Below are 26,725 nucleotides of genomic sequence, written 5' to 3'. Positions count from 1 at the left end.
AGCTATGGCGGGAAAGTGGCATGGAAACTTAAAAATAAATGAAGATAAAATATTCCCAAACCCTGAACTCTGTGATCAACCTTCACAGCCCAACACAGAAAGGTGCTTTGAAAACCTTCTTTAGCTTAATTACTAAAAGAGGAAACATTTCTGCCTTTGCTCAGACCGACTTTAACCCAACTTTCTCAAATGTGAAAGTTTCTAGCATATGTTTTATTACCCAGTTATCATGTTTAAATAGAGACCTTTTACTTAATTAGTACATTTATCAGAGATATAAAGGCTGGGTTTTGATGTTTCATTTCTTGCTGTAATACTTTCAAAAGGTAATCATTTTAATTTATATTTGGACTTACTTTAAAAAGCACAAAATGTATTGCAGCAAGCAGGCAATGACAGCTGGGGTTTCAATCCTGTCACTTTCTGCTCTAAGTGAGGAAGAACCCCTCTCAAGCGGCACTGCCCAGCAGTTAGAGCCGTCCAAAGTAAAAAAGTGTATCTTCATAAACTACCTTATTTTCATAAGTATTTTCTAATTCTTTTCTGCTAATAGGTTAACAAGAAGAGACATATTCAAAATTAAACTAATCAAGTCCATCTGAAACCCTTCTTCATATCACATTTTTAAAAAAATGACCCCGAACTCACCCACTTTACTAGACCACCGCCGGAATAATCTTACATTTCAGAGGCTGCGTCACTGATGCCTCCACAATGCTGACTCTATCGTGTTCACTGTATTCTAACAGATCCCATCTGTCGCAAAACAAACTGATCATGCGCCAAACCTCAGGAATTGGTAAGCCAGCATAAAGCAGTCATGCCGCAGTCCAATTATGTTGACTGCAGTGACTTGGCCAAAGACTCCCTCAGTCTCACTGAGGCCGAGTCTACGTAGGTGTATTGCAATGACAAGCTAATGTCTATAATAAATGACTGAAAGTACCTGCCAGATCTTGAAAAGGATTTTTAAATGCAATAAAGTTTAATCACACTTAAGGTATAAAAGCATACTCTAAATAAAGTATTTACAGTGTAGTTTGTTAAATGTATCCATTAGATTTCAATTATCCATTAACTTCTATTAAATATCCTTCATTTGACATACTTGGTAAAAGAAGTGTTTCAAATTTAGGATTTTTTTCCAGCTATGGAAATAACCATATATACACACTAAGATATCTTAGTACCCACTCTAAAATAGAATGCATCTACATTTCAAACTCTATACACATAACTATATATATATATGTATATGTATATGTATATGTATATATATATATATATAATTTTGGCTACAACCTAGCTTATATAGCACAACAAAGGTACATAAAAACTTAGATTTTAAAACATTATGAATTTTGAATTTTTGTATCAAGAAAGCTCAACCTAATAATGCTAATAATGACAAGGTTATCTAAAACTTCTTTAATGAGAAACAAAATACAGGAAGTGGATCTGATCATAACCAGAAAAGGGAAGAGAAAGGTGGATTTAATGATTTCCTGAAGTGAATCTGGCTAAGGATTTCTTTCAAAAAAACAAGTGCAATGAGCAGTAAGCACACATTTAGACTCTTTTCCTTTATGCTAGCCTGCCTACAGAGCAACACAGCAAGTTACAGCATATGAATCCTGTAGTCTTGTACAACTGGCTGGCATCTTTCTCCAGTACCTCCTGGATCCAGGATTATCACCATGTGAGCAGACAGTGGGTCCACAACATGGCAGTTAGAAAACATCTTGCAAAGGCAGAGCTGGGAACGTGGAAGATCAACCAATACAAACTCCCTTTCACCTGCTTCAGTGAGGTGAACTAAAGCACATGCTTTTCAATTTAGAGAAAGTCCCCTGTTTAGAAGACAGTGGTGGTGCACACCTTTAACTCCAGCACTAGAGAGGCAGAGGCAGGTTGATCTCTGTTAGTTCGAGGCCAGCCTGATCTATAAGAGCTAGTTCCAGGGCAGCTAAGACTATTACACAAAGAAACCCTGCCAAAAAAAAAAAAAAATTATCAAAAAGCAAAATTATAGGTATTTAAAAATACAAAAGGCAATGGCTCTCAGGCTATAAAATAACAGGAAGACTTTAAAAGCTCTGTTCTAAACAATCTTTTATGCTTACATTAAAGAGGTATTTAATTAATAGAGGCAGTAAGAGACAAACTGTAATGTTCTTCATGTCTACATAATTATTAAAGCAAACTGCCAAGAACTCAATGTACAAAGGCTTTGACCACTAATTCAGGCATGATGATTTGTGAGGTTGACAGAAAACTAGCCACCAAGAAAATAGATCTATATAGTAAATTCAATTATAACTGAAAAAAAGCAGGTACCAATGGACCAATGAGATGGCTCAGCAGGTAAAGGGCACTTGCTCTCCTGACCTACACATGTGCTCCCTGCCATATGCTCACATAGACAAACATACACAAAATAAAGGAAAATGTTTTAAAAAGTAAAAAGAGGTTACTAAGCAGGTTAATAAAATATGCAACATCTCAGATAACTGGGAAGCCAGTTCCTAATTTCATCATAGACAAAGTCCTTGGTTCAATCCACAGCAAAACTCTTGCTATATGGCCAGATTTAAGTTAGTAACGTGGAATAATTAGAACTGCAATTAAAATAATTAAGATTATTTTCTAGGATTGAAATAATTTGAAAATTGCTACTTCATACCATAAGTGAAGTGCTAATAAAAAATGATTTCTGCATAACCAGAGAGAAATCCCTTCACAGTGCTGGGCAATCAGAACAGGACTTGTCTGCAAGATGCCAAGCCAGGTGAGGAGGGGCTAGAGAGATGAGCTCAGCAGGCAGGTCACAAAGTACATGAAGAGTGGAGTACCCAGAGGTGTCCCCATGGACACTCGACTTCCACTCAGTCCCCAAATCCCTAGGAAGGGTGCCTCAGACCAATGCCAGAGTCCACTTTAAAATCTCTTCAGTTCCTTTCTGGTTACTGAAAATGGGGCATTTTGCCAAGCTGCGTACTTTATTATCCAGCTTTTAAAATCTAACACTTTATAGGCTTATCAAAACCAAGCAGGGGGCAAAAAGTAGACCAGAAGCACCTGAATATGGGCCAAGGGTGGTGTTAGGAAACTACTTGTTTATTTCCTTAGGTGTAGGGTTAGGTATGCATATCAGCTACCTGTTAGGAAATGACATGATGGGAATGGATTGACTCTAAAATAATTCAGATAAAAAGAATAGTAAAAAACATACGAAACAAAATTAGGATGATATTAGGAATCATTGAAGATGCTAATGAGGGAATTCCAAAGGGTAAAAGAAAGAGGGATTTTAAAGAACATTTTAACAAATATATCCCAAAATAATTATGTTCATGTTAATATGCTCAAGTAAATATGTCTAAGGAGTTAATTAAATTCCTAATTTTAAAAAGTTACTACATAAGCAGTTAGTCGCATGCCTGGGGCAACACAATGACCCATGCAATACACTCACGCTGGTCAAGTCTGAGATGCCGGCGTCATCCACCTCAGAGACAACACTCCCCCTACGATTGGAGCGACTAAAATAATCAGCAGCAGAGACCTTTCAGTCAGAGAAAATGAAACACTTTAAAAGTCAGAAAGGAGAAAAAGAACACTAGCTAACTGGAAAGTTGTGTGCCTGTCTTAATCTGATGTTTGATAAAGTATCATGAAATGAGGAAACTTTTACAACTGACCTATTTCAAAAAGTAAAATAGAGGTATTAATGAATGATTGAAGTCATTGAATGAATGAATAAATGAAGTCACAGCTCCCTAGAGTAAGTTCTTTCAACAGTACAAGTGCAAGTCTATGCTACAGACCATTTTCTGCCAGAGCTCATGACAAGCACACCTTCCACACTGAAGCACTGGGAACCTTTGACTGGTGAGGGCAGTGTTCAGGCCACTATCAAATCTCTACTATATTTTATACTATTATAATTCTTTATAGTTATCAACTCTGGCAATACCCAATTTCTGCAATAATTTCTTCCTTTTCACATGTCATATCAGGAACTGTTGGACAAAATAATGAAAAAAACTGACCTGTAAAGGCCCCTCTCTTGCCACTCAAACAGCTGAGCCTCTCCTATCAGAAGTCACTGTCTCTGAGCACTCTTCCAAGGGTCACTCTGACATACCCACCTCAAGGTCCTCTGTCACAGTTCCCTGCTCTTTTCTTCACACCCTAAACTGTCTTCCTTTTGTGTTCTTTCCTTACTAGTTTATTTCTGTCTTTTCCTAGAACATAAGTTCCGTAACGTCAGAGCTCTGTCCTTGGTTAAACAAATCACTCCTGGTATTTGAACACTGCCACAGACATAAAGGCACTTCATAGTCGAACGACTGCACCCACTCATCAGTCATTCTTAACTCAAAGTGTTTGTCTGCCTTGCTCTAAAATTCCTCACCAGGAAACTCATCCATGGGAACAAGATGTCTGCCAATGGCTAACAAAATCAAGCAATGATATTTTTATTCTTTACAACTTGATTACATATAATATGATTAGCACCTACTACCTTAGAGGTTTGAAAGGTGTCATTCAGAGTCACTCACTGAGTACAGGTAGTAAGTCTAACAACAGAGAAGACAGCCATCTCCACTGGACAGAAACAACTAACAGGTTATATTGAGGTTGAGGCAAGCCCATCACTATTAAGTCCCTATTTCCACTGCTTCCAAGGTGTTATGACTTTTATTTCTCCTTTGGCCATAAGTATGAATATTATCTGGTTGGCTAAGGAACCAAAAAAAATGCTTTAATCAGATGAATTTATCTCACACAAACATATGGCGCTCCCTTTATGAAAACTTTGGTTTACAACCGCGCACATTGAGTTTGTACCGCTTTTGGAAGGAATTACAGCTTCATAGGTCTCTTTATTCTGGCTTCACGCTGACACCCAGTCCTCTAATTTCCACATCAGTTCCTTATGGAGAACAAAAACGTCACCCTGCGACATTTGCAGCGTCACTAAAGAATAGCATGAAGTACTACCATGTCCACAATGATTAACTGGGTGAAATGTCTGAATTGATGTTTTTCAATCTTGCCACTGACAGGTGACGACGTCACAGTCTCACACACGAGTACTGTATGATGGTGCAAGTGTGACTCTTGCTTGAGAGGCTCATTTTGGAAAATAAGCAGATAAAATGTGTGCATAAAAAACAACAGATAATGGTGTGGGAGGTCCTTCCGTCTATGTGTTGCTTCTATTGGTTGAATTGAACAAAGAACTGTTTTGAGCCTATGGCAGGGAAGAACAGAACTAGGCAGGGAAAGCTAGGCTGTATGCTGGGAGGAAGAAGGGCGAAGTCAGGGGAGGAGCAATGGAGCCGCCAGAATCAGACATGCCAAATCTTTGCCAGTAAGCCACTGCCACGTGGCAATATACAGATGAATAGAAATGGGTTAAATTAATATGAGTTAGCCAATGAGAAACTAGAGCTAATGGGCCAAGCAATGTTTTAACTAAAACAGCTTCTGTGTGGTTATTGTGGGGCTAGGCTAGCCGGGTGGCTGGAATGAACAAGCAGGCCCTCCCTCTAACAAGATAAGGTGAAAGTTTTCAGTAAACGATTTGTGCCTGAGACTCGTGAGTCATTCTCGACAACATGGCAAAGCAAACTGTGCACATAAATTCTATTTGAGGAAAATACAAACTTCACTTTGCAGTAAATGTCACATAATCATACACTACTCTCCTGTAACAGCTGTAATTGTTTTCATGCAGACCATGCTCACCACACTGTCCCTTCGCCCACGACTGGCACGATCAGAAGACACAATGCTTGCGGTGTCATCGTCGATAGACTACAGAAAGTGAAAAAGATTCAGTTTCTCTACTAGTCTCGTAGACTACAAACACTGTGGGAGAGTTTTAGAAGGCCACTCTATTACACACTGTAATTGACATGAGCCACTGCACTCCGTTAAAAGAGATAAGCTGCTATAAGGTATAATGAAGTATTACTACAAGTCAAGATACTTCCCAAAAGCACAGAGAATAAAGCAAAAACTCTCTTTTATTAACATTAAACACTGGTGAGGGTATGAGTAAACTAGACAAAATCAGCTAGGGAGGTCATGGTATTTTTAGACTTGCAGATCTGTGAAGTCCCTTGAGATGTCAATAAATATACTTATGATTTCAATTTGAGAAAGAAAAAAATGTTTTAAAATGAAATAACATATGTCAAAGAAGTTCCTACCAACAAAGTCCTCAGGCAGTGACTTATTTCCTGGTCCTCATTCCTCCGCAGTTGGCTGAGATGGTATTATTGTCCCTTCACAGGACTGTGTTCTTCCCACTCCACTGGCAGAGCCCACCTTCGGCCTACTAGTGTAGCCCATTCTGATGTCACTAAGATACCATTTTGGCATCACTAAGGTAGTAATTCTGAACCCAAATGCAAATGAAACAGAATCTAGTCAACTCACAAGAGCAAGAACCTGTACTGTTGTGTTTTTGAAAATACATTATCAAAAATTTTTGGATGGGAACACTACATTTGACATATTAAAAATGTCACCTGGTCTGAAAACTGCCAAGTAGAATTTTGAGTCCACAGTGGGATAAGAGTAAACAAAGCCCTTATGCCCTAAATACACCCATGTTAGTGTCTATTAAGTACAAGGGTGGATCTCTGAGAACTGCTGTTCTGGAGTGCAGAACTACAAATGTTTTAAATGTAAAAGCCCACAGAACTCTTCTTTTCCCTGATAATGATTAATTTTTCCAGTTTGGTATAATCTGTAAGGATAACAAGCTAGTACACCGAAAGTAATCATTTACTTTGGAAATGTAAATGAGTACAGTCTTTTTAGTCGTCAACATGGTCAGATATAGCAAAATTAAAACACATACACTCTGAGCATGGTGATCCACACCTTTAATCCTAGCACTCAGAAGGCAGAGGCAGCCAGATTTCTGTGAGTTCGAGGTCAGTTTAGTCTACAGAGCGAGTTCCAGACTCTCCAGAGCTACATAGGAAAACCCTGCCTTAAAAACTGGGAGGGGCTGGAGAGATGATTCAGCAGTACATATCATTTGCTGCTCTTGCAAAGGACATGGGTTTGGTTCCCACAGCCACATGGTAGCTCACAATCTCCTGTAAGTACAGTTCCAGGATACAAAATCCTTTTCAAGCCTTTGCGGACACAGACTTGCATATAGTACAAACATGTATATGAAGGCAGAACATTTATACGCATAAAACAAAACTAATCTTTTAAAAATGTATATGCTCTTATATTCCTAACATTTCCTGATACATATTTGTCTTACAGATATATTCATGTAAATGTACTCTCTGTTCATGTGTATGGGTGTGAAAGGAAAGGAAAGACAGGGGCAGAGAACATGTGTAAGAATGTTCATCACAGGGCTAGGGAGAGGCTATGCCACCATGAAGCTTTAATGTGTACTTCCAGCACCCATGTAAAAGCCAGGCCTGGTAATGTACACACTGGGGGGACAGTGGCTCTCAGGGGCTCCCTGGCCTGACAGTCTAGCCAAAACAGTGATCTCTAGGTTAAGAAGACTTTGTCTAAACAAATAAGGTAGAGAGGAGTAATAGACAGATACCAGACTTTGAGCTCTGACCTCCATTTGTGCATGCAAAGCTCATGAGTACACATAGAAAATGTCTAACCATCTAAATGACCATCAATAGTAAAATAATTTTTAAAATTAACATCTATATATTCATGTGATAGCATGCTGATACTAAAGATTTGATAATACAAAATTATCTCAAAGAGAAAATAATTGAAAAGGTGGGCATAGCTTGTCTAAGATGGTGATGATGATGATAATGGCAAAAAGGAATACTATAAATCTGTATGCACTGACACAGAAAGATACTTTAAGAAAACATGGAGAAGTAACACATACTAAAAAGGAAGCCATTTATGGTCAAAATGAAAAGCACTCATACATGTCCAGAACATCTCTGAAAGCATGTATGTGCACAGGTTACATGTAAGGGTTTGTCTGGGGAGCTATACTCTGGACTTGTCCTTTACTAATATTACTTACCTTATAAACTGCAAAATAAATGTACTGTTCTAGAAAGAGTAGCAGGCGTACATAACAAGCTTTAGAACTGATTTGTTTTACTTCTCCCACCACTCCACAGACAGAAAAGGTAATGCAGGAACATACACAGGGATAGCCAGAACAGCACACCCAACAGGAATTAGCAAAGTGTTTCACATAAATGACAATACAAAAACTTTAAGCCTGTCCAGAGGCCTCGATTCCAGACTCAGTTAAGAAATTACTTGGGTCCACACAAAAGCAGTCAATTAGCACATATTAGTAGTTGGTTTTTATGGACTTGGGAACACATAATCCATGCACAAGATGGTGAAACACACCACTCTATTCTAAAGTGGAATGCAGAGCAACTAAACATTCCTCAAGTGTGCAAAGAAGCTGGCGAGCTCACCACAGGACTGCTTCGGGAGGAACTTGCTCTCGATGAGTAGTAACTGTATTCAGATGGCTATAAAATTTCCAAGAAGAAAGGCTTTACAACAACGACCAGCTCCGTTTTTCTGCTGGGAATACAGTGGCCCTACTCTTAACTTGACTCTGGTGCCCAAGTAAAAACAGCTGCTTTGCCTTGTCTGGCACGCCACCTCACACCCACCCTCAAAAGCGGAGGAGATGCCCAGAGACTTTCCCTAAGACTCCCCTCATATGTCACTCCTGATCTCCAAATAGTCACCATCTCACAGCTGGCTGAATGAATGGGCCAGACTAAATGACTCCTGCCCCTTCCTGTGGTCACCCCCTCCCATTTACACTTACAGTTCGAGAACCATAAGGGTTATATAATCCACCACCAGACAATGATGCCTGAAGAACAAAAGAATAATTATTTACTTATTTAGCACTGGAGTTATTTTGAAAATACCTTTATTAGTTGGCAGTTCATAATTCAAAAAATGTTTGAGGATGGTATGTTATATTTATTTGCTGTATCATTTTCATTGTAACTTCAACAATATACTTGGATTAACAAAAACACTACAGTATTTTTCTTTTGCCCTCATTTTATAACATGAGGAAGCTAATATTAATTAATTTATTCTCTTAAAAGAGCAAACAGCGGGAAAGTGAACAGGAATAAGCACTCTGGGTTCCAGTCTTTGGAAACTGGCTACAGAACATCAAATGGCTGGAAGCACCAACAGCCACACACACTAAGCTACTGGTTATGCTTTAAATTTGGCTTATTTAGTAAACTTTTGATTGCCACAGCCCAGGGTCATAACCATACCAAAGAAAACTAAGTGAAGATGGTAGAACCCAGGGAGTTTACCTCCTTGCAGAAAACAGATTCTTAAACATAAGCTACCAGAAGTCATCCATTTCAATGTTGGCAAAGAGAACAGAATTGTTTTTTCACATCCTGAGTTTTGTAACCTAAGCACAGGCAGCGTACTCTGCAGAACATGTGGCAGAAAGGCCACACAGCTTAGTCAGCGCCATGGCAGCGGCCCTACCACAGAGCACACACTGCAAGAAGGAAATACACACCAGGCTGGCACTTCTCAGCAGACCAGAATTTGCAGCAGAGGAGGCCTATGGAATAAGTGCACTAATTAAACCTAAAGAAAGGCAAGGGCAGCTGTGACAGCCACATGCTCCTCGAAAGTACTAACCCTGTTCTTACTCGATGTCCCCAGAGGGTCACTGCACAGGGAAGAAGACTGCAAAGAGAGGCAGAACAATAGAAATAAGCAAAAGTAGAAACACAGGAGATTGCACCTCACCATCATGCAAGCAAAAGACTTCACGTTTATGGTTTTAGATTCCATAACTCAATAGCAAGTATCAAGTGCTTAGCGTAGTGTGAAAACACATGAAGTAAGAGAAAAGTCACTAGAGACTTTCCGAGTGCAAACTGTTAAGGGTGAGAAAGAAAATCGCCTCTAGCAGTCTCCTATCATTATGAACAACCTTTAGGTATTAGGACATTTTTGGCAGGATGTGAGACAGGGACCCAGGAAAGCACTGAAGAAAAGAGGGCCACGGCACTTGGGAATGTGTCAGAGGTCTCAAACCAGTCACCAGTAGTTCCTGGGGCATTGTGGATTATTTTGTGGCAGACTCCCAATGGGTTTGGCCAGGTTATAGGTAAAAAAGCTCTTAGTTACCATTATCACCATTTTTTCCCAAATAGATTTGAAAGCTTATCTTTGAAAACATGCCATGGACAAAGCATGCTAGAAGCCATGTAAGTTGAACTAGTCCCCGGAGTTCATGCACTAAAAGTTCTTTCTATAAAGAAATTACACTTCTTTCCCTGGAGTCACTTAAGACACAATTTTCAGTTCTTTTTCACTAAACCTAGACAAACAGGAATAGTGAAATAGTGTGTGCAGACAGGTTTTTCAGTTGACTGTGTTTTCCAGTGCCTGAAATTGAATTCAGAGCCTTGCATGTGCTAATGAATTATTCTACCACATAGATTAGCCCACATTCCTGAATACTTTTAAATGTACTGGGTACCACACATTACAGTATGCTTTAAATGTTAGATTTCTTGGGGAAAAAATTAAGATTCTAGCTGACTGTGGAGACACTAGCCTGCAATCTGAGCGCACAGGTGGCTAAGGCAAGATGATCAGGCCGGGGCTACAGAGACACACCATGTCTCAAAAACAAACAAAACAAGCAAAAGCCCCAAAACAGACAAAAAGGAAAAACAAGATTCTAACATTACATTAATACTCTAGCAAACAATAACATACCTCTCATCTTATATGTAGCTTATATTTTCACATGTCAACTTCTTAAAAGAGTATCTATTAGAGAGTGTATTGATACTTATAGCTTATTTTGAAATGGATCAAAAAACTAGACAGAAGCTTGGCATTGTGGTCCCTGCCTTAACACCAGCAACTAGGAGACTTAGGTAAGAAAATCGAGTTTGAGCCGGGGCTACATACATGTGAGACTGCCTTAAAAAAAAGATGGAATTTCATCCGCTCCAGGACAATGGCAATGGGCTTGGTCTCTACGACATGGACGGGCTCTGTGTGAGCCTTGTCAGTTTGGTTGCTCACCTTCCTGGACCTGGGGGGAGTTGGGAGGACCTTGGACTCAACATAGTGTAGAGAACCCTGATGGCTGGTTGGCCTCAAGAGGGAGAGAGTGGGGGTGTGGGTGAAGGGGAGGGGAGGGAAGGGGAAGGAGCAGGGGAGGAGATGGCAATTTTTAATAAAAAATAAATAAACTGGAAAAAAATTAAAAAAAAAAGATGGAATGATAGACAAATAATTATGTGACTAAGAAAATAAATTAAATAATCTAAGAGTAGAACATGATGCTCACTGTATAAATTCTTTTTCTACTTGAAATTTTCATTACAAACATGGTGATTTAACAGTTTTCACTGAAGATACACTCAAGAAGGACTATATAAATCAGCTACCAAAACTATACAGGTATATCAAACCATTAAGAGATTAGTTACAAATAGTCTAAATGCAAAATGAGGGATTAAAGATGTGTTAAAGGTGGGTGAAATAGATGAGACCAAAGACTCTGGACAAACCCGATAGTAGCAGGCAGAGGCAGGTTTGCTATGTCTAAGACTGCTATAGTTTCTCTGGTCAAAATAGAGGCCACTCTGCAAAAAGCAAAATTTAATATATTTTTTTTCAGGTTAAATGTGTTTGAAGCACAACATGACAAAATTTGAATACATAGGCAAATCTGATGCTGTTAAGGCTCCTTCTTCCCCAAGGCAATGCCTTTAAACCACTGGATCTGAGCAGACAGGACAAGGAGCAATGGTTTAAAACCTGTGTAAGAGGTGGGCACTAAAGGTGAGCTACTTCAAACAAGGTCCGTACTGCTTGTTATTACCTTAAAAATAGGACAAAAAAAAAAAACCCTCAGATAAAAATGAAATGCAAATAACTGAGTTATTCTCATTCTACAGTTAAGAATGCCCCTGACAAACCTAGGCCCGAATAATACCACTTTTATAACTTACTAGGTTAGAGAAATCGTCTATCAAATCCCCCTTGCTAGAGGCTAAGCAAGTGTATGAATCCTTCCCTACTGCTGGCACTCCTTGCAGGGTCCCTGCTTCTACCCCTCCCCGACACCGCTCTCGGCCCTGCCTTTCTCCATCACTCACACCCCACCCGGGCACAAAACTGCCATGTCCTTCCCATACACCAAGGCCTCTCTGTAATCTGCCTTCAGCATCCTCCCCCCCCCATGAGGTACATCCTCCCAACACTCCCGTGGGAACCCAGAACTGGCAGCAAGGTAGGGACTACATTTCTGCCAATAGCACAATAAGGAGAAAGAGGTGTTCTGAGCACCCCAGTGACTGTAATGAGAAGCCTGTTAGTTCTGCAGTTGATCACACAGGTAACAGGGTTTGGGAGCTCTCACATGGGAATTCTCTATCACACACATTATTGTACATTCCAAGTTTCTAAAAACAAACTTTGAGCATGAAATCCACTTGTAATTTGGTGCTGTCCATAATATCACAACTAGATCAAACTTCAAAGTAGAACTAACCAGGGGGTCTTTATGAGAACTAGAAGATCGCTTCTTCATCCCATAGGTGTGACTGTAAGAATAATTCTGCAAGTAAAAATTGTTGAGTCAACTTTAATGGTTATGTAATGAAATTTTAAGAATGAAACTCATCATAAAATAATAGCAAAGGTACAGATGATATAGAGTAGTATGCATGCAACCTAATTCCTGTCGGTAACAGACCAAATGAACTTAGAAGGCTGATATATGCAGTCTGGGGACATATCACCCTCTCTTACTTGACTTGTGTCCATTAACTAACCTGGTGTCTGGCCAGCTAAAGGGAACCTATTAGGACAGAGAGTCAGAAGGATGTCTAGGGGACTATTGTAGAATATCTGTACACTGTATGAAATTATATTGCTATGACTGGTGTAATAAAAAGCTGAACAGCCAATAGTTAGGGAGGACTTCCAAGCAGAGAGAAAACTCTGGGGGGAAGAAGGCAGTATGGAAAGATGAGGTAATGAGCTACATGACAGAATGTAGATGAAAATAAATAAATAAATAGTGTTAATTTAAGTTATAAGAGCTAGTGGGATAAGCCTAATCTAAGGCCAAACTTTCATAATTAATAATAAGTCTCCATGTCATTATTTGTGAGCTGGTGGCCCAAAGAAAAATCCAACTACAGGGAACCTTCATTATACACCTTACTGGAGTCTTGTCCCCCATTTCTTTTTCTCTCGGAAGTTAGAGGTGGTGAGAGTTTATTCTTCCTCCTAATTTAGTCATCTTATCTAAAAGCAAAAACAACTCTGTATTGTAAATAAACCAAAAGGACATTTCATTACTGAAAACAACACTCTTTTGGGGGATTTATTTTATATGTATGTAATTATGTATTTATGGTCTATGTGGGCAAATGCTAAAAAGGGCATGGATCCCCAGAACTGGGTTAGAGGTTGGTGTGAACCAGCCAACATGGATGCTGAGACCTGAACTCAGGTTCTCTGCAAGTAGTAAGTGCTCTTAACCCTTGAGCCATTTCTCTAACCCTCAGACCAAGTTAGTAGAGCCAGGGCATAAACCATTCAGAAGAGAAATACCTATAATGTATATACTTAAGCTTACACACAGTACTTTGGAAACAAGATTATATAAAGACATCACTTCTCCCAGGGGGACAAAGGTCAGGACTATTTCTCAACAACAACCAGCAGACAATAAATTCAATCTATGTAGTGAGACTGTGCAGTACCCTAGAACAGCCAAGGGCAAGGCTGTCCTAGGAAAACTACTGCACACAGTCAGATCCTCAACAGGAAGGACATGCTCATTTTCTCATTGTGAATAATCTTTCATACTTTACTGTGAACATCTAAGTGAAAACTACACAGCCTAGAAACTTGGGCAATCTACTGACATAATCGTAACCAAAAAAAAAAAAAAAAAAAAAAAACAAAAAAAACAAAAAAAAAAAACCAAGCCAGTTTGACTTCCTTAGCTAATTTAATATGTCAAGCTAAACTTCTTGGACATCTTCAGCTGCCACCCATCACTGCTGAATACTTTATTTAGTAACCTGCCAGCCTCTGACACGTGAAATGAAGCACAGGTGTACTACTGTGGCTCAGGTCTCAGAACACTGCCAGAGGGGCTGGAGAGACAGCTGGCTCAGAAAATGAAGATGCTTGCTGCCGAGTCTGATGCTGGGTGACCTGAGTTCAATCCTTGGGACCCACATGGTAGCAGGAGAAAACCAGCTCCAACAAGTTGACATAGGCAAAATAAATAAATAGGAAGTTAAAAAAAATAAGCAAACCAGTCCTCCTGTGCAGCAGGTGAGCACCGGGAACCAGCTCTTCTTTGGAAGATAAAACTATGACTAAATTACTGAGCCATAAATCTCAGCTCTTCCAGCACACATTGATCCACTTGAAACATTTTTGGTTTTGGTTTTTGTAGTATTGGGGAGCAAACCTACAGGCTTGTAATGCTAAGGAAGCACTTTATTACTGAGCCATGCTTTCAGCCTGATCCTGAAGTCTATGGGAAAAGCTATTATTCCAGTATCAGATTATACCACAACTGCAAAAACAATGGTTTTTTACACATGCCCCCCCCCAAAAAAACCATAAAAGAACCATGAAAGTTAGTCATAATCTATGATTAGCAATAACTGGAGTTTAGAAAGAAAAGCCCCACGCGTAACACAAAGTCATGCACTACATACTAATGATGGAACCCTTGATGATCTGTCCTTGAGGGTATCGTACTGCACTTCAGAAAAGTGGGAGAGTCGGTTGCATTGTCAAAGTCAGGAACATAAGGGGAAAAGGCAACATTTGTCATTATTAAAATCCAAACAGTACTACTTCAAAAGCAAAATATTATTAAATGCAAAAGCTATTATATTTAGATATAACCTTTACATTCTTAGTAGAAATTATTGCTAAACTGCACGTGTAACTAAAACTTTGTTTTATGCCAGGCACAGTGATAGGCACACGTAGCCCTAGCTACTGTGCAGTCTGAGACAGAACCCCATCCTGAACATACAAAAGGCTGTATTCTCCCCCACCCCAACTTTTGGCTACACTGAGAGCCTTGTGCATGTTGTGCAAGTGCTTTACCACTGAGATACCCCTCAACCTCTACTTTCTTTCAAATAACAAAATTCAGAAGCAGTGATGGTAAGATGATTCAACCTTAGGATATTACAGAACAACACAGCCTAAGGGAGGCTTTAAATGTAAAGTATAAACCGTTCTAAGGTCGAAGGTGCTTCCCTCCTCATCTCTGTGACTGCTACCACGTCTGCTGTCGTTTGAAAAATAGCAAAAGCAAGGAAGAGCACATAGCTGATTTGGCTTGCAAAATAATCTTGGAATCAAAGTCAGGGCACGTCTTTAAACCTTAGAGACAACATTTGTTTTAAAGTTTTCACAGGAAAACAAAGTAGAAACTCATGTGTCACTAGCCTATTCCTGTTGCTTCTATGTCCACAACACTGAAAATCAACAATAAACACATAAAAATCTGAGACCACACATTTCAGAAGTACACACCATAATGTCTCTCCTTTTGGGTGTACTGGTTCTGCTCCAGTGTGTCCCAGTAATATCCTTCGATGAACTCTTAAGTGAAATTAAACAAAAGACAAGTTTAAAGAATAATTTAAAAATTGAATTCACTACAATTATCTCAAAACCACTAATATATGGCAAGGAACTAAATAAATAGTAACTAAACAGTAAAAATCTCCACTAATGAGGAATAGTGAATATCCTATGATTCAAGGTCACACTATTTCCTAATCTGAGATTTCTTCAACTGTCTTCTTGCATACAGTACACAAAGCAATAATCAAGCATCTGTAGTAATTTTTAAGGCAGCTACTGATATTCATGTTATTAGCAATCTATGCACATGTAACAAGCAAACATACACGATTTCATTCTTCGGTCCAAGACTTTGACTTACTCGTCCCTCCCCTAGGCCTATACTCAGGCTCAGGCTTCCTTTGTTCTTTTTATTTTAGTCTTAATGTCTATAGCACTTTTCAAACCATGTAGCTTCCAGCAGGGCACTTCTCAACAGAGCAGTTTCTGAAAGATAACTAACTGGACAAAAGGAAAGTTCAAAATCCTAAAAATCCAGCATAAAACCTTAAGTGTACCTGACCCACATCCACATACCGCCAATGCTTCAAAACCATATAAATGTGCAGACGGTATGAGTCATTTAAAAACATAACTCGTAAGTTTAAAAACACAGGTAAAGAAACACTGAAACCTCTAAGTTTTCTGGTAAACCATTAGAACACTTAGGTCGCCATTTTAGACCATTATATTTATTTTTATAGAGAACAAAAATTGTCTGACATATTCAGATCAGTGGAACTGGTAAAGTTATTTTAAAAGTCAATAATTTAGAGCGAGTGGTAGCTGAGTGGTCTGCCACATATCCTAGACCCGATCCCCAAAATAAAACAACAAACAAAAACTCCAAATGCTTAGAATTCCTAAGATCATCTAATTAAAGCAAAATGGGAAAAAACTATCTCAAAGGCTAAGGATGTTGATCAGCCTTGGTGGAGGTGCACTTGGAACAGGGTTCCATCCCCAGAGAGAGCAAAAACAAAGCACATTGTTAAAAAGAAATACAATTTATCACTGAGCTTTCAGACTTAATTTTGTAAAGATCCATACATGTAAACTAGTTGAATCCGTACACATACATACAAGGATAATGCAGACTCCTTTGTTAATTTTCAAGTTCACACAGGCTTTTTTCTTTCCAGTGATGGAAATTAAACGTAGGTCCTTGCACATGCTAGTCAAGAACTCAATCACTTAGCTACATCCTTGGCACTCAAATGTTAATTTTTAAAAATACAAAGAGTTGGAGCTGGAGAGATGGCTCAACATTTAAGAGCACTGCCTGCTCTTCCAGAGGACCGGGGTTCAATTCCTGGCACCCACACAAGGACTCACGTCATCTCTAACCCCAGCTCTAGAGGATCTGACAATCTCTTCTAGCCTCGGAGGGCACTGTACACACGTGGTACTGATGCACATTCCAGCACCAATACACCTAAGATAAACCTCAAAAAATACAGAGTTTTTTCTATCAATGGGAACACATTTTCACAGCTACCGTAAATTTAAAAAAAAAAAAGAATTAAAATTGTATCTCCGATGTTTACTGATACAATTTCCACTAAAGGGATATCCAACTGGTAGCTTTATACCCACTCCAGGTGAATAGTTCCTTATGAGTTTAATGGCAAATTTCTTTTATTTGGAGGTTTGACTTAAAGTTCCCTAACTTAGGTCAAACTTAAAGATCAACACTCCAAGGTCATATGCAAACTTATAAATACTCAATTTAATAAAAAATTGTGAAAACTCACATTATGAGCATTATAACTGAAAGCAAAGAAACTGGTCACAAAAAGGAAGAGGGAAATATTTTGTAGTCCTTGACTCTCAACTTTGAAACTTTGGTAAACTCATTATATAGTTTTTTAAAAGTTATTTAAAGAGGGCCGGGCGGTGGTGGCTCACGCCTTTAATCCCAGCACTCGGGAGGCAGAGGCAGGCGGATCTCTGTGAGTTCGAGGCCAGCCTGGTCTACAAGAGCTAGTTCCAGGACAGGCTCTAAAAAAGCTGCAGAGAAACCCTGTCTCGAAAAACCAAAAAAAAAAAAAAAAAAAAAAAAAAAAGAAAAAGAAAAAAAAGAAAAAGTTATTTGAAGAGGAAAGAAAAAATGTCTCTAGCAGCAAGCATAAAAATGCACATATTTTCCTTCTAAAAAGCATTCATACACATAAAAAGCACTTTGGAAAGGAGCATTTCTGTAGGTATATGCACAATGTGTATCCCTGGTGCCTACAGAGGCCACAAGAGGGCATCAGACGCCTGGAGTGACAGTTGTTTGTGAGCTGCTGTTATGTGGGTGCTAAGAACTGATGCTGGCCCTCGGCAACAGCAGCAAGTGCTTTCTGACTGCGGAGCAGCTTCCCAGCCCTGTAAACCATTGTAAAGCCGCTGGTCATCTTAGGTTTCTTCAAAGATTTGTCAATACTACAAAACAAGTCTAAAATTTGTAACTAAATAGAGCACTTATGACTTAAAACCAGTTTATAAAGTTAGAAAACACATACATACACCAAAAGAAAATAATGTACTGGAGTGTAATAGATGGAGTACTTAAAAATATAAAAATGCTAATACCTGTTTTTTCAGGTATTAGCTTCAGTAGTACACTTTTATATAAAGTAAGAAGGAAATCAGAGTTGGAACAAATAACACCCTTAATATGAAAGATGATTTTACTGATGAAAATGTAAATAACACAAATGCAAAACACTGTTTTGAAGCACAATTCTTTAAGAAGAGGAAAGGTTGCACTTCAGCATAACACACGAGACTTTAGGCAGCAAATTCTCACTCTACTTATAACAATATATGCTAAAAGACTGGAATATTATAAAATATTAATCAAAAAGTCAAAGCATAATTCATATATGTATGGCAAGAAAAAAATTCAAGTCAATAGTTCCATGTAATTATAACTGTAATTAGCCAGACAAGCTCCAAAGCTACATTCATTCAATAGATTGTCAGTTTATGATATGAAAATAAGAAAAATCAAAAAATTAGGACAAAACAGATGTTATTCTACAAAACTCCATCTTATCATTTTGTGATACTTCTAAAATCAAAGGTATTTCTACAGAAAGCAAGAAAAAACCTGCATTAAAATAAAAATATTCAAGATTTTAGAATTGATTTGCTTCCAGCAATAATTTGAGAGGAAACATCTCTTTCTGTGATGGAGCTTTGCCGGCACTTTCACGTATGACTTGCAGAGGCGTAAATGGACACCGCTGGATTGCTCAGACAATCACTGATGCTGAGGGAAGACCACTGTTAAAAGCTTTGCTATTTGGTGTAAATGACTTAGAATACCAACCCTGTGACTGCCAAGGCTTCGAAGACACAATGTATCCTCAACTCCCTGATAAAAATAAAAGCAAGCATATTAAAGTCTGACTTCATGAAGACGATGAGGAACAGCCCCACAGGAAAGCTTACATAACACTACAAACCAGATAAGAACGGTGATGGCCAGACCGGTGAGAATACCTGGCCCTCTCTGAGTCTTCCTGGGGAAGAAGAAAGCACATGGATAATTATTCACTGAACAAGTAATTGTTTATCAGAGCAAAGGAGCAAAAACCAGCCAGTCAAAAGCACAGCGGCACCTTCTTAAAATAAGCAGGATCCAAAGCTGAGTTTGGTGGTACCACATGTTTCAGACAGCAGAAAAGCAGCAGCTCAGCAGCTGTGATGTGTCTGAGCACTCATATTTGCATGTGGCCCAGAGAGCTCAACCTTCGAGGATTAAAACATACAACAGCACTCAACAAACAGATGCTGGGTTGAGCACTGAAAGCAGACATTTATTTTTTCATTGTAAGTGCCAGATTATATAGGTGAGAAGGAATGTTTACTGTGTCATAAATATATAAAGAATAATGTATATTGCTTTAAAAATACTTAGGTTTTACTCTGGTGCTCACTCTAAGGAAGTTTTTTCATTTTGGGGGTTTTCCCCTCCTTTCACTATTCTAACTGGAAAATAAAAGAAATACAGAAACACACCCCTGTGCATTAATGTGATTAAACTACTAAGAAATAACATAAATATTTCACAGTTGATAATATTTAATATTTAATATTCCACAGTCATGCCTTAAGCAGCTTATAAGGAGACTACACCTAGCAGTACACTTAACTATGTGCAATTCTAATGTTTCCACAATCGTGCATCAGCAAGGAGACAGCAAAGTCTGAGTCATGGGCAGCAAAGAACTAGTGCCCAAAATATGGTCACCTGACACTGTAAGGAACTGTTGATTTTTCAGAATTTTAACGTCCCAATTGCTAAAGTAATTTCCACTGTGACTAAAAACTACATCTAACTAGTCTAGGTGGGCTACCTATCAAAATGAAACAACGTTACAACACTCCACAGCAATCCAGCAATGCATCTGAAAAACAGATGGGGCTATCTATTGCCATTATCTTAAAACAGAAATAGTAATTCAACCAAAATGCCACAGCTTACTGCTTCATTTTGGTCTCAATCTTTATATGTGTTTTTTTTAATTGTCTTTTGACAACTACTGTATGCACTGCTACACTTGATACAAACATGTCCCAAAGTCTATTCAAAGATACCATGATGATTTGGTGACTTGATTTCCAACAGGGTGTTGTGATTTCTAGGCATTAATCACCAATTTACACTTTTTGTAAATGATACCACAAAAGTCTAGGAGACATGTAAGTTAGCAGAGCAGAGCACTCCATGTTAAGTGGTAACTGATTCCAAGTTAATTAGAAAGCCTTGTATCACACAGGCAAATTAATTTTACATGCCCCTCGACATCATTTGGGGTACTAAGCTGATTTTCAAGGTTGAAGACCTACTTCTCCCTTCACTCTATTCTACCAACCACAGAACACTTCGAAACAGCACGTCCTGCCTGATGTGATGGTACAGTCCTTTAATTCCAGCGTTTTATGAGGCAAAAGCAGGTGGATCTCTGTGAGTTTGAGATGAGCCTCGTCTACAAAGTGAGTTCCAGGCCAGCATAATTAACTAATTGTATTTAAAGAAAACCAACAAAAACCCACCTGAAGAACAAAGCCCCATCAAAGATACAAGGACAGATGAATCCCTATTTATTTGCGATTTTGTAATTATCAAAATAACTCTATAACAAAATCTTATTAAATATTGATATACTTCTATATTTAAGTGGTTTTTCTCTTTAATTCCACTGAAAACTTGGCCCAGGGGCTAGAGAAATGGTCCAGTGGTTAACAGTACTTGCTGATCTTCCAAAAAACTTCAGTTTGATTCCCATAACCCACATGGAGGCTCACAACCATCTGTAACTCTAGAAGATCCAATACCTTCTTCTGACCATTGCAGGCACTAGCCATGCAAATGGTCCGCACACATAAATGCAGGGAAAATACTTATACATAAAATTAAAATGAATAAACTGATTTTTTAAAAAAGCTTGTGTTTTTGTGTTTGTTTTTTGAATCAGGATTTCTGTGTAACAGTCCTGGCTGTTCTGGAACTCCCAGGCTGGCCTCAAACTCACAGAGATCCACCTGCCTCTGCCTCCTGAGTGCTGAAATAAAGGCGAGGCGCACCACCACACCAGTCAGCTAGCCATTCAGCCAGCCAGCCAGCAAGATAGACAGATGATAAGATAGGTAGGTAGGTAGGTAGGTAGGTCGGTCGGTCGGTGGGTGGGTGCGTGGGTGGGTGGATGGATGGATGGATGGATGGATGGATGGATGGATGGATGGATAATAAATTGGACCTAAAAAGACTACAAAGTCTATAGAGTGAAATTTATATTCCATACTGTCTAGTTCATTTGCACAAAGAATACAGCTCATTTATTTCACAGTCAAAAGCCATACTTTAAATCAGCACTGTCCAACAGAGATGACAGAAACAGTTATATTTTTAATATTATGGCAGCCCACTAGCCACATGTAGCTGAGTACTTGAAATGCCAGTGTCACCTGATTAGGGAGCCTCAGCTGAAGAACTGTCCTTCCTTAACTGATATGGAAGACCCACCCAGAATGCGAGCAGCACCTTCAGATTTAAAAAGGGTATGGCAGAGGGAAACCATTGCCTTTGGTAACTTGGCCTTCCCTTCTACAGCTGGGTTGACTGTGCCTTCCTGCCCCTGCTGTGTCACTGACAACAGAACAGGCTCTCCAGGCTTCCAGCATGGATTAAGAAACAATGGCTCTCCAGGTTTTTTGGCACCAGATTCAGACTGGTGAGGCGTCCCGTCCGTTGGACTTTTTGACCTCAACGGTTAGAAAACAGCTCCTGTGGGATGATTCCAGCTGCTGAAGCACCCAGGGGAGTGGACCAAGAACTAACTACCTGATCTCAGCCTCTCAAGTGTGAGGCTGTTATGATTTTAATGTAAGTTAATTTAATAAATTCTTTTACATATATTCATCTTAAGATTTCTGTTCCTCTAGAAAACCCTAATACAATGCACAACTGAAAAACTAAATTTAATTCTAATCAACTTAAATCTAATTACCAGCACATGGCTAAGGCTGCCAAAAGCATTTCTCTAAGCCAATTTGAAAAATGTATGTTCACGTTAAAACAGTAAGGAAAACACAAAACAAATTGTTATCATGCCTTAAGAGCTGAAAGGCATCTTTTCTCAGTAGCATAGCTCTCTGCAGAAAGGCAAAGCACTGAGGCTGTTTTTGATTATCTCCTGACTGTTAAAAGCACTTAAGTGGCAAATCTAAGAAAATTATAAGGAAACACTGTTGGAAAAACTTTGGTTACAACTCCAGAATTCTGTTTTTTTTGAGACAGATCTCACTCAGTAAACAAGGCTAACTTCAAAATCATGGCAATCCTCCTGCCTCTGCCTCCCAAGTGCCAAGATTATAGGCAGGCACCACCATGGTTCTGGGGTCCATAGAAAGGGTTTTATCTGGTCCCTCATCTTCAGGACAGAAAGTTACCACACAGAAGGGTTGAGGAGGGATCTCCCAGAGCATAAACGGGCCCACAGAACCTTGAATAGCATCCACCCTGCTGAGACTCAGTTACACAGAAACAACAAACTCAGGGCTTCCTTCCATGGAAGAACAGCCCTCTTCACTGTCCAGGTGGGATCGATAATACATATAACAGCCAGTAGCTTTTCCTTAAGTAATAGCACCAGTAGCTAAGAAAACAGGCGGCAACAAACTGTGTTCTTAGGTACTAAATACAAGGCAGAGTGTTCCCTTCTCCACAGTCATGAGAAACAACCAGTCAGAATCCTGGGTGGTCTTATTAGGACTGAACAATCCAAGCATGGCAATGCTTTAAACAACAGGGACATATTTAGCCCAGACTTTTGGGAGTCTTTTCCTCCCTGGCTATCTAAGGACTGACCACTATCATGAATGACAACATAAACATCCAGAGCAGGAAGCTGATGACCAGCAGACTAGTCCTGCCAGGTCAACTCAGACTTTGTCTCAAAAAGTAAAAAGCAGGTTGGAGATAAAGCTCAGAGGCAGAATGTCTGTCTGCTCTAAATGAGGCCCCAGCATTCTCAAAATTTTAAGTCATGGATAAAAGGCTAATGTTGGTAATGGCAACATACAAATGGAGCAAAGATTCTGCAATGATGTTAGCTGGGACGACCAAGTTTCTCACAAGAATTAATAAAGTATAAAAACTTCAACACTTCCTAGAAAATTATCTTGTTATATTCAATTTGGTTAATGAAAATAAAACACACTCCTTTTAAAAGTTCACTTAAAGTAAGACTCAGTGGTTTTAGTCAAAGAAAATCCCAGCCCCAAGAACATGCCTAGCCATCATCTCTGTCTACAAATATTATTATGAAGCTGAGGCTGGAGTTGCTCCTTCAGTTTCAGATTAGAAAACACTAGAAACAGCATTTACTCTTCCAGCCACACACCAACATGCTGCTGACTGAAGCGCACAACTTTAAATCAGAAGCACGAGAAACAGGGAAAGCTGGCTGCACAGGACTGTAGGAAACGCAGGAAGATTCAGCCCTCCCCTCGATTGCTTCACCCTTGTCAGCAGCTGTGGCGCTCCTTCCGACTCTGCTTACATCAGTACATCTCTCCTTCGTCTCTTGTCCTAGTATGCTTTGTGTTGCTGTGATAAAACCCTGACTGAAACCAAGTTAGGGAAGGAAAGGTTTGTCCTGGCTACAGTTTGTGAGAAAAGTCTGGGCAGGAACCTAGAGGCAAGAGCGGAAGCAGAGACCTTGCAGTAACACTGCTTACTATGTTGCCTCCTCTGGCTTGCTCAGCTACCTCTCTTACATAGCTAGGCCAACCTGCCTAGGGATGGTGCCACACACAGTGGGCAGGGCCTTCCTATATCAATTAGTAATTAAGAAAATACCTCACAGACATGGCCATAGACCAATCTGATGGATAAAATTCCTTAGTTATGATTCCCTCTTCCCAGGTATGTCTAGATTTGTTTTAAGTTGACCAGAAAAAAAAACCCTAAAGAGTCCATCTACAAAATGGAGAACACCCCCTATGATAAAGAGAGGTAAAAAAGCTCCAGCATGGTGCTAACACACAGTAGCTTCCTCCATTCCTGAACTTCGTGTTTCTAGTATTCCCTACTCACATCCCAGCAAGACAAAAGTGACACAAGCACACACACACACACACACACACACACACACACACACAGTTACAATCAAGAGAAATATCTGACATGAAAAGAATCATTTAGGCCGGGCAGTGGTGGCGCACGCCTTTAATCCCAGCACTCGGGAGGCAGAGGCAGGCGGATCTCTGAGTTCGAGGCCAGCCTGGTCTACAAGAGCTAGATCCAGGACAGGCTCTAGAAACTACAGGAAACCCTGTCTCGAAAAACCAAAAAAAAAAAAAAAAAAAAAAAAAAAAAGAAAGAAAGAAAGAAAGAAAAGAATCATTTAGCAACAGAGAGTCCTATGCGGGGTCTTACACCATTTACACCATAGATTTCACTAAAAACTTATTACCAGTTATAGTTTATATCAAGAATATCACATGATAACCTGTAGGCTCACAAACAAGGGAGCCAAGAGTATGGTAGGAAGGGAGTGGAGGAATCTATTTGAAAGGAGTAAAGAACAGGGGCAGAAGGAGGGAGGAGTAGCAATTACTCTCATCTGAAACACGCTCCCACCTTCTGCGTATGTCCAGTCCTATGTACCAGTCAAGACTCAGGTTAACCAACTACATTTTAAACCTCAAACAAAAAACTTCCTAAGTGCAAGACTCTCAATGTTTAAGCTACACACATATCAATGATTCTTTTAAATGTTATCTTCACATCCCCTGAACAGAGAAATGAAATATTAGATTTTCAACATATGCTTTTGTTTGTATTTAATATTTTCTAGTCTGGCCTAAACTACTAAAACACATTCATTTACTCATTCTTTCTTGATCTGGGACTCCCTGAGGTGGAAGTGAGGCTACCCACAACAAAAGGAAACGACTGGACTACGAGTACCCATATAATCTTCTGCTCACACAGACCAAGCGCCTACTTTGCAAACCCTTAGTTAATGTTTGGCTGCGGTGTTGCATTAGTTCAACAGTTTATCACAGCATGCAGGACAGGCAATCCTGGCCTACCAGCCACTTTTGAATCTGTCCCCATTTCCGGTCAGAGCAATGATGAGAAGGCTATGAATAAAAAGGTTTTATAAACTGAATGCTTTTAAAAATACTACATTCTCCAAAAAAATCTTTATCACATACACTTGCCCAGGACAACAATAGTAGGTGATTCAAAGCTACACTTTGAAAATACAAGAGATTTCTAAACTAACTATGTTCACCAACAAAAAGACGCATGGTTCTCTGCATGGATAGAACCTCTATCAATAACTGTCTCTTCTATTTGTAATTTAGTACAACTTTAGGTGTACAGAGACAATGCATTGGAACATTACATTTCAAACCAAGAACTGCATCCAATATTAACTGTAACTAAGGGGAAAAAATTACATCAGCCTAGAGCACAAATATATAAACTTCTTTTATTAACTTGTCAATAGAAAAATCTACCAATAACGTCAAAATAAATTACTCCTCCACAGATGTTTCCTCTTTATAAATAGTACTGAAATATTTGTGAGACTTTTCAGACCCAAGTAGATGTCAGAAAGAAAAGTTAATGAGTATCTTATCTTAGCTCAATTTCCATTTACCTATTTTACTTTTCTCCATTTTTCTGAAGACAAAAGCATAATATAAATATGTAGACTACAGAAAAACATAGGACCAATTATAACTACAGGCTGTCAAGTCAAAGTACTGGTTAAACCAGTTCTTTCTGGTCCTACATTTTGGCACTTGTTGGTTTGTTTTGGGGTGTTCTACCAATTTTATAGTTCAGGGTTCTCCCTATATTCTCACATGAGCATTTTCCTATGTTACTAAGTATGCTTCAGATGTTAACTGTGGGGACTCAGCTAGCTCTCTGGGAGAATCAGGGTTCACCGTCATGTTTCTACTTGAACCTGCACATATGTCAAACCTTCCATTCTAAAACTCCCAGGCCGGTCCTCATTTAGCACAAAGACCGTTATAGAGGGGTCTTCCCACATCCTATGGAAATAGAAGGCTTGACAGTGAGGATGGTAACAATGTGGGAAGAAACCATATTTATACTGTAAGAAAATATAGAAAAATGTCCAGAACAGACTTCCTAAGTTGGTTATTTCAAAGGCAGAGAATTTGGATTATGAAGTGAAGAATGAAGGAGTCTTTAGTTTTGCCATCCTGGGGGCCAGAGCTTTTATATCGTCTGCAGTGCCCACTCCTCCCTGTGTTCATTCTCAAATGGTTTATCTAAAAAGAAAATGCAGTTACTGACTAGGAGAACAAGACCTAGACCTACATTCAAGTGGAAGAGAGAACACCCTGAAGAGAAAAAAAGTGTCCAGCCTGGGGACATCCTTCTCACTACCTTACAGCAACCCTTGGATTCCTGAGCCCTGGAAACAGAGACTCAAGAGGGTGAGATCCAACCTGGCTTTTTATCCCTCACCCCAAAACACCACAC

The 26,725-nt window shown here is 39.3% G+C and overlaps 1 protein-coding gene across 5 annotated transcripts in view; it reads right to left on the bottom strand.

The window, feature by feature from the left end:
* Lrrfip2 (LRR binding FLII interacting protein 2) overlaps positions 1 to 26,725 on the bottom strand; it is a 113,081-nt gene that overhangs the window by 44,680 nt on the left and 41,676 nt on the right. For 2 of the 5 annotated variants that reach the window (XM_038322642.2, XM_038322646.2), the window contains exon 5: positions 15,604 to 15,672. The exons of 2 other annotated variants lie outside the window; for them this stretch is intronic. In XM_038322642.2, coding sequence (XP_038178570.1) covers positions 15,604 to 15,672 — 69 coding nt within the window. Of the gene's footprint in view, positions 1 to 3,475; positions 3,566 to 5,757; positions 5,827 to 8,465; positions 8,523 to 8,830; positions 8,879 to 9,562; positions 9,608 to 9,687; positions 9,736 to 11,585; positions 11,661 to 12,571; positions 12,638 to 14,768; positions 14,811 to 15,603; positions 15,673 to 19,015; positions 19,061 to 19,151; positions 19,209 to 25,290; positions 25,342 to 26,725 lie in introns of all 5 variants that reach the window. One more of the 5 variants, XM_038322641.2, reaches the window with a different exon arrangement.

Source organism: Arvicola amphibius, chromosome 3, assembly GCF_903992535.2.
Source record: "Arvicola amphibius chromosome 3, mArvAmp1.2, whole genome shotgun sequence".
Lineage (NCBI taxonomy): Eukaryota > Metazoa > Chordata > Mammalia > Rodentia > Cricetidae > Arvicola > Arvicola amphibius.
The sequence above is the reverse complement of the archived record's forward strand: the minus strand, read 5'-3'. Positions and strand labels throughout refer to the sequence as shown.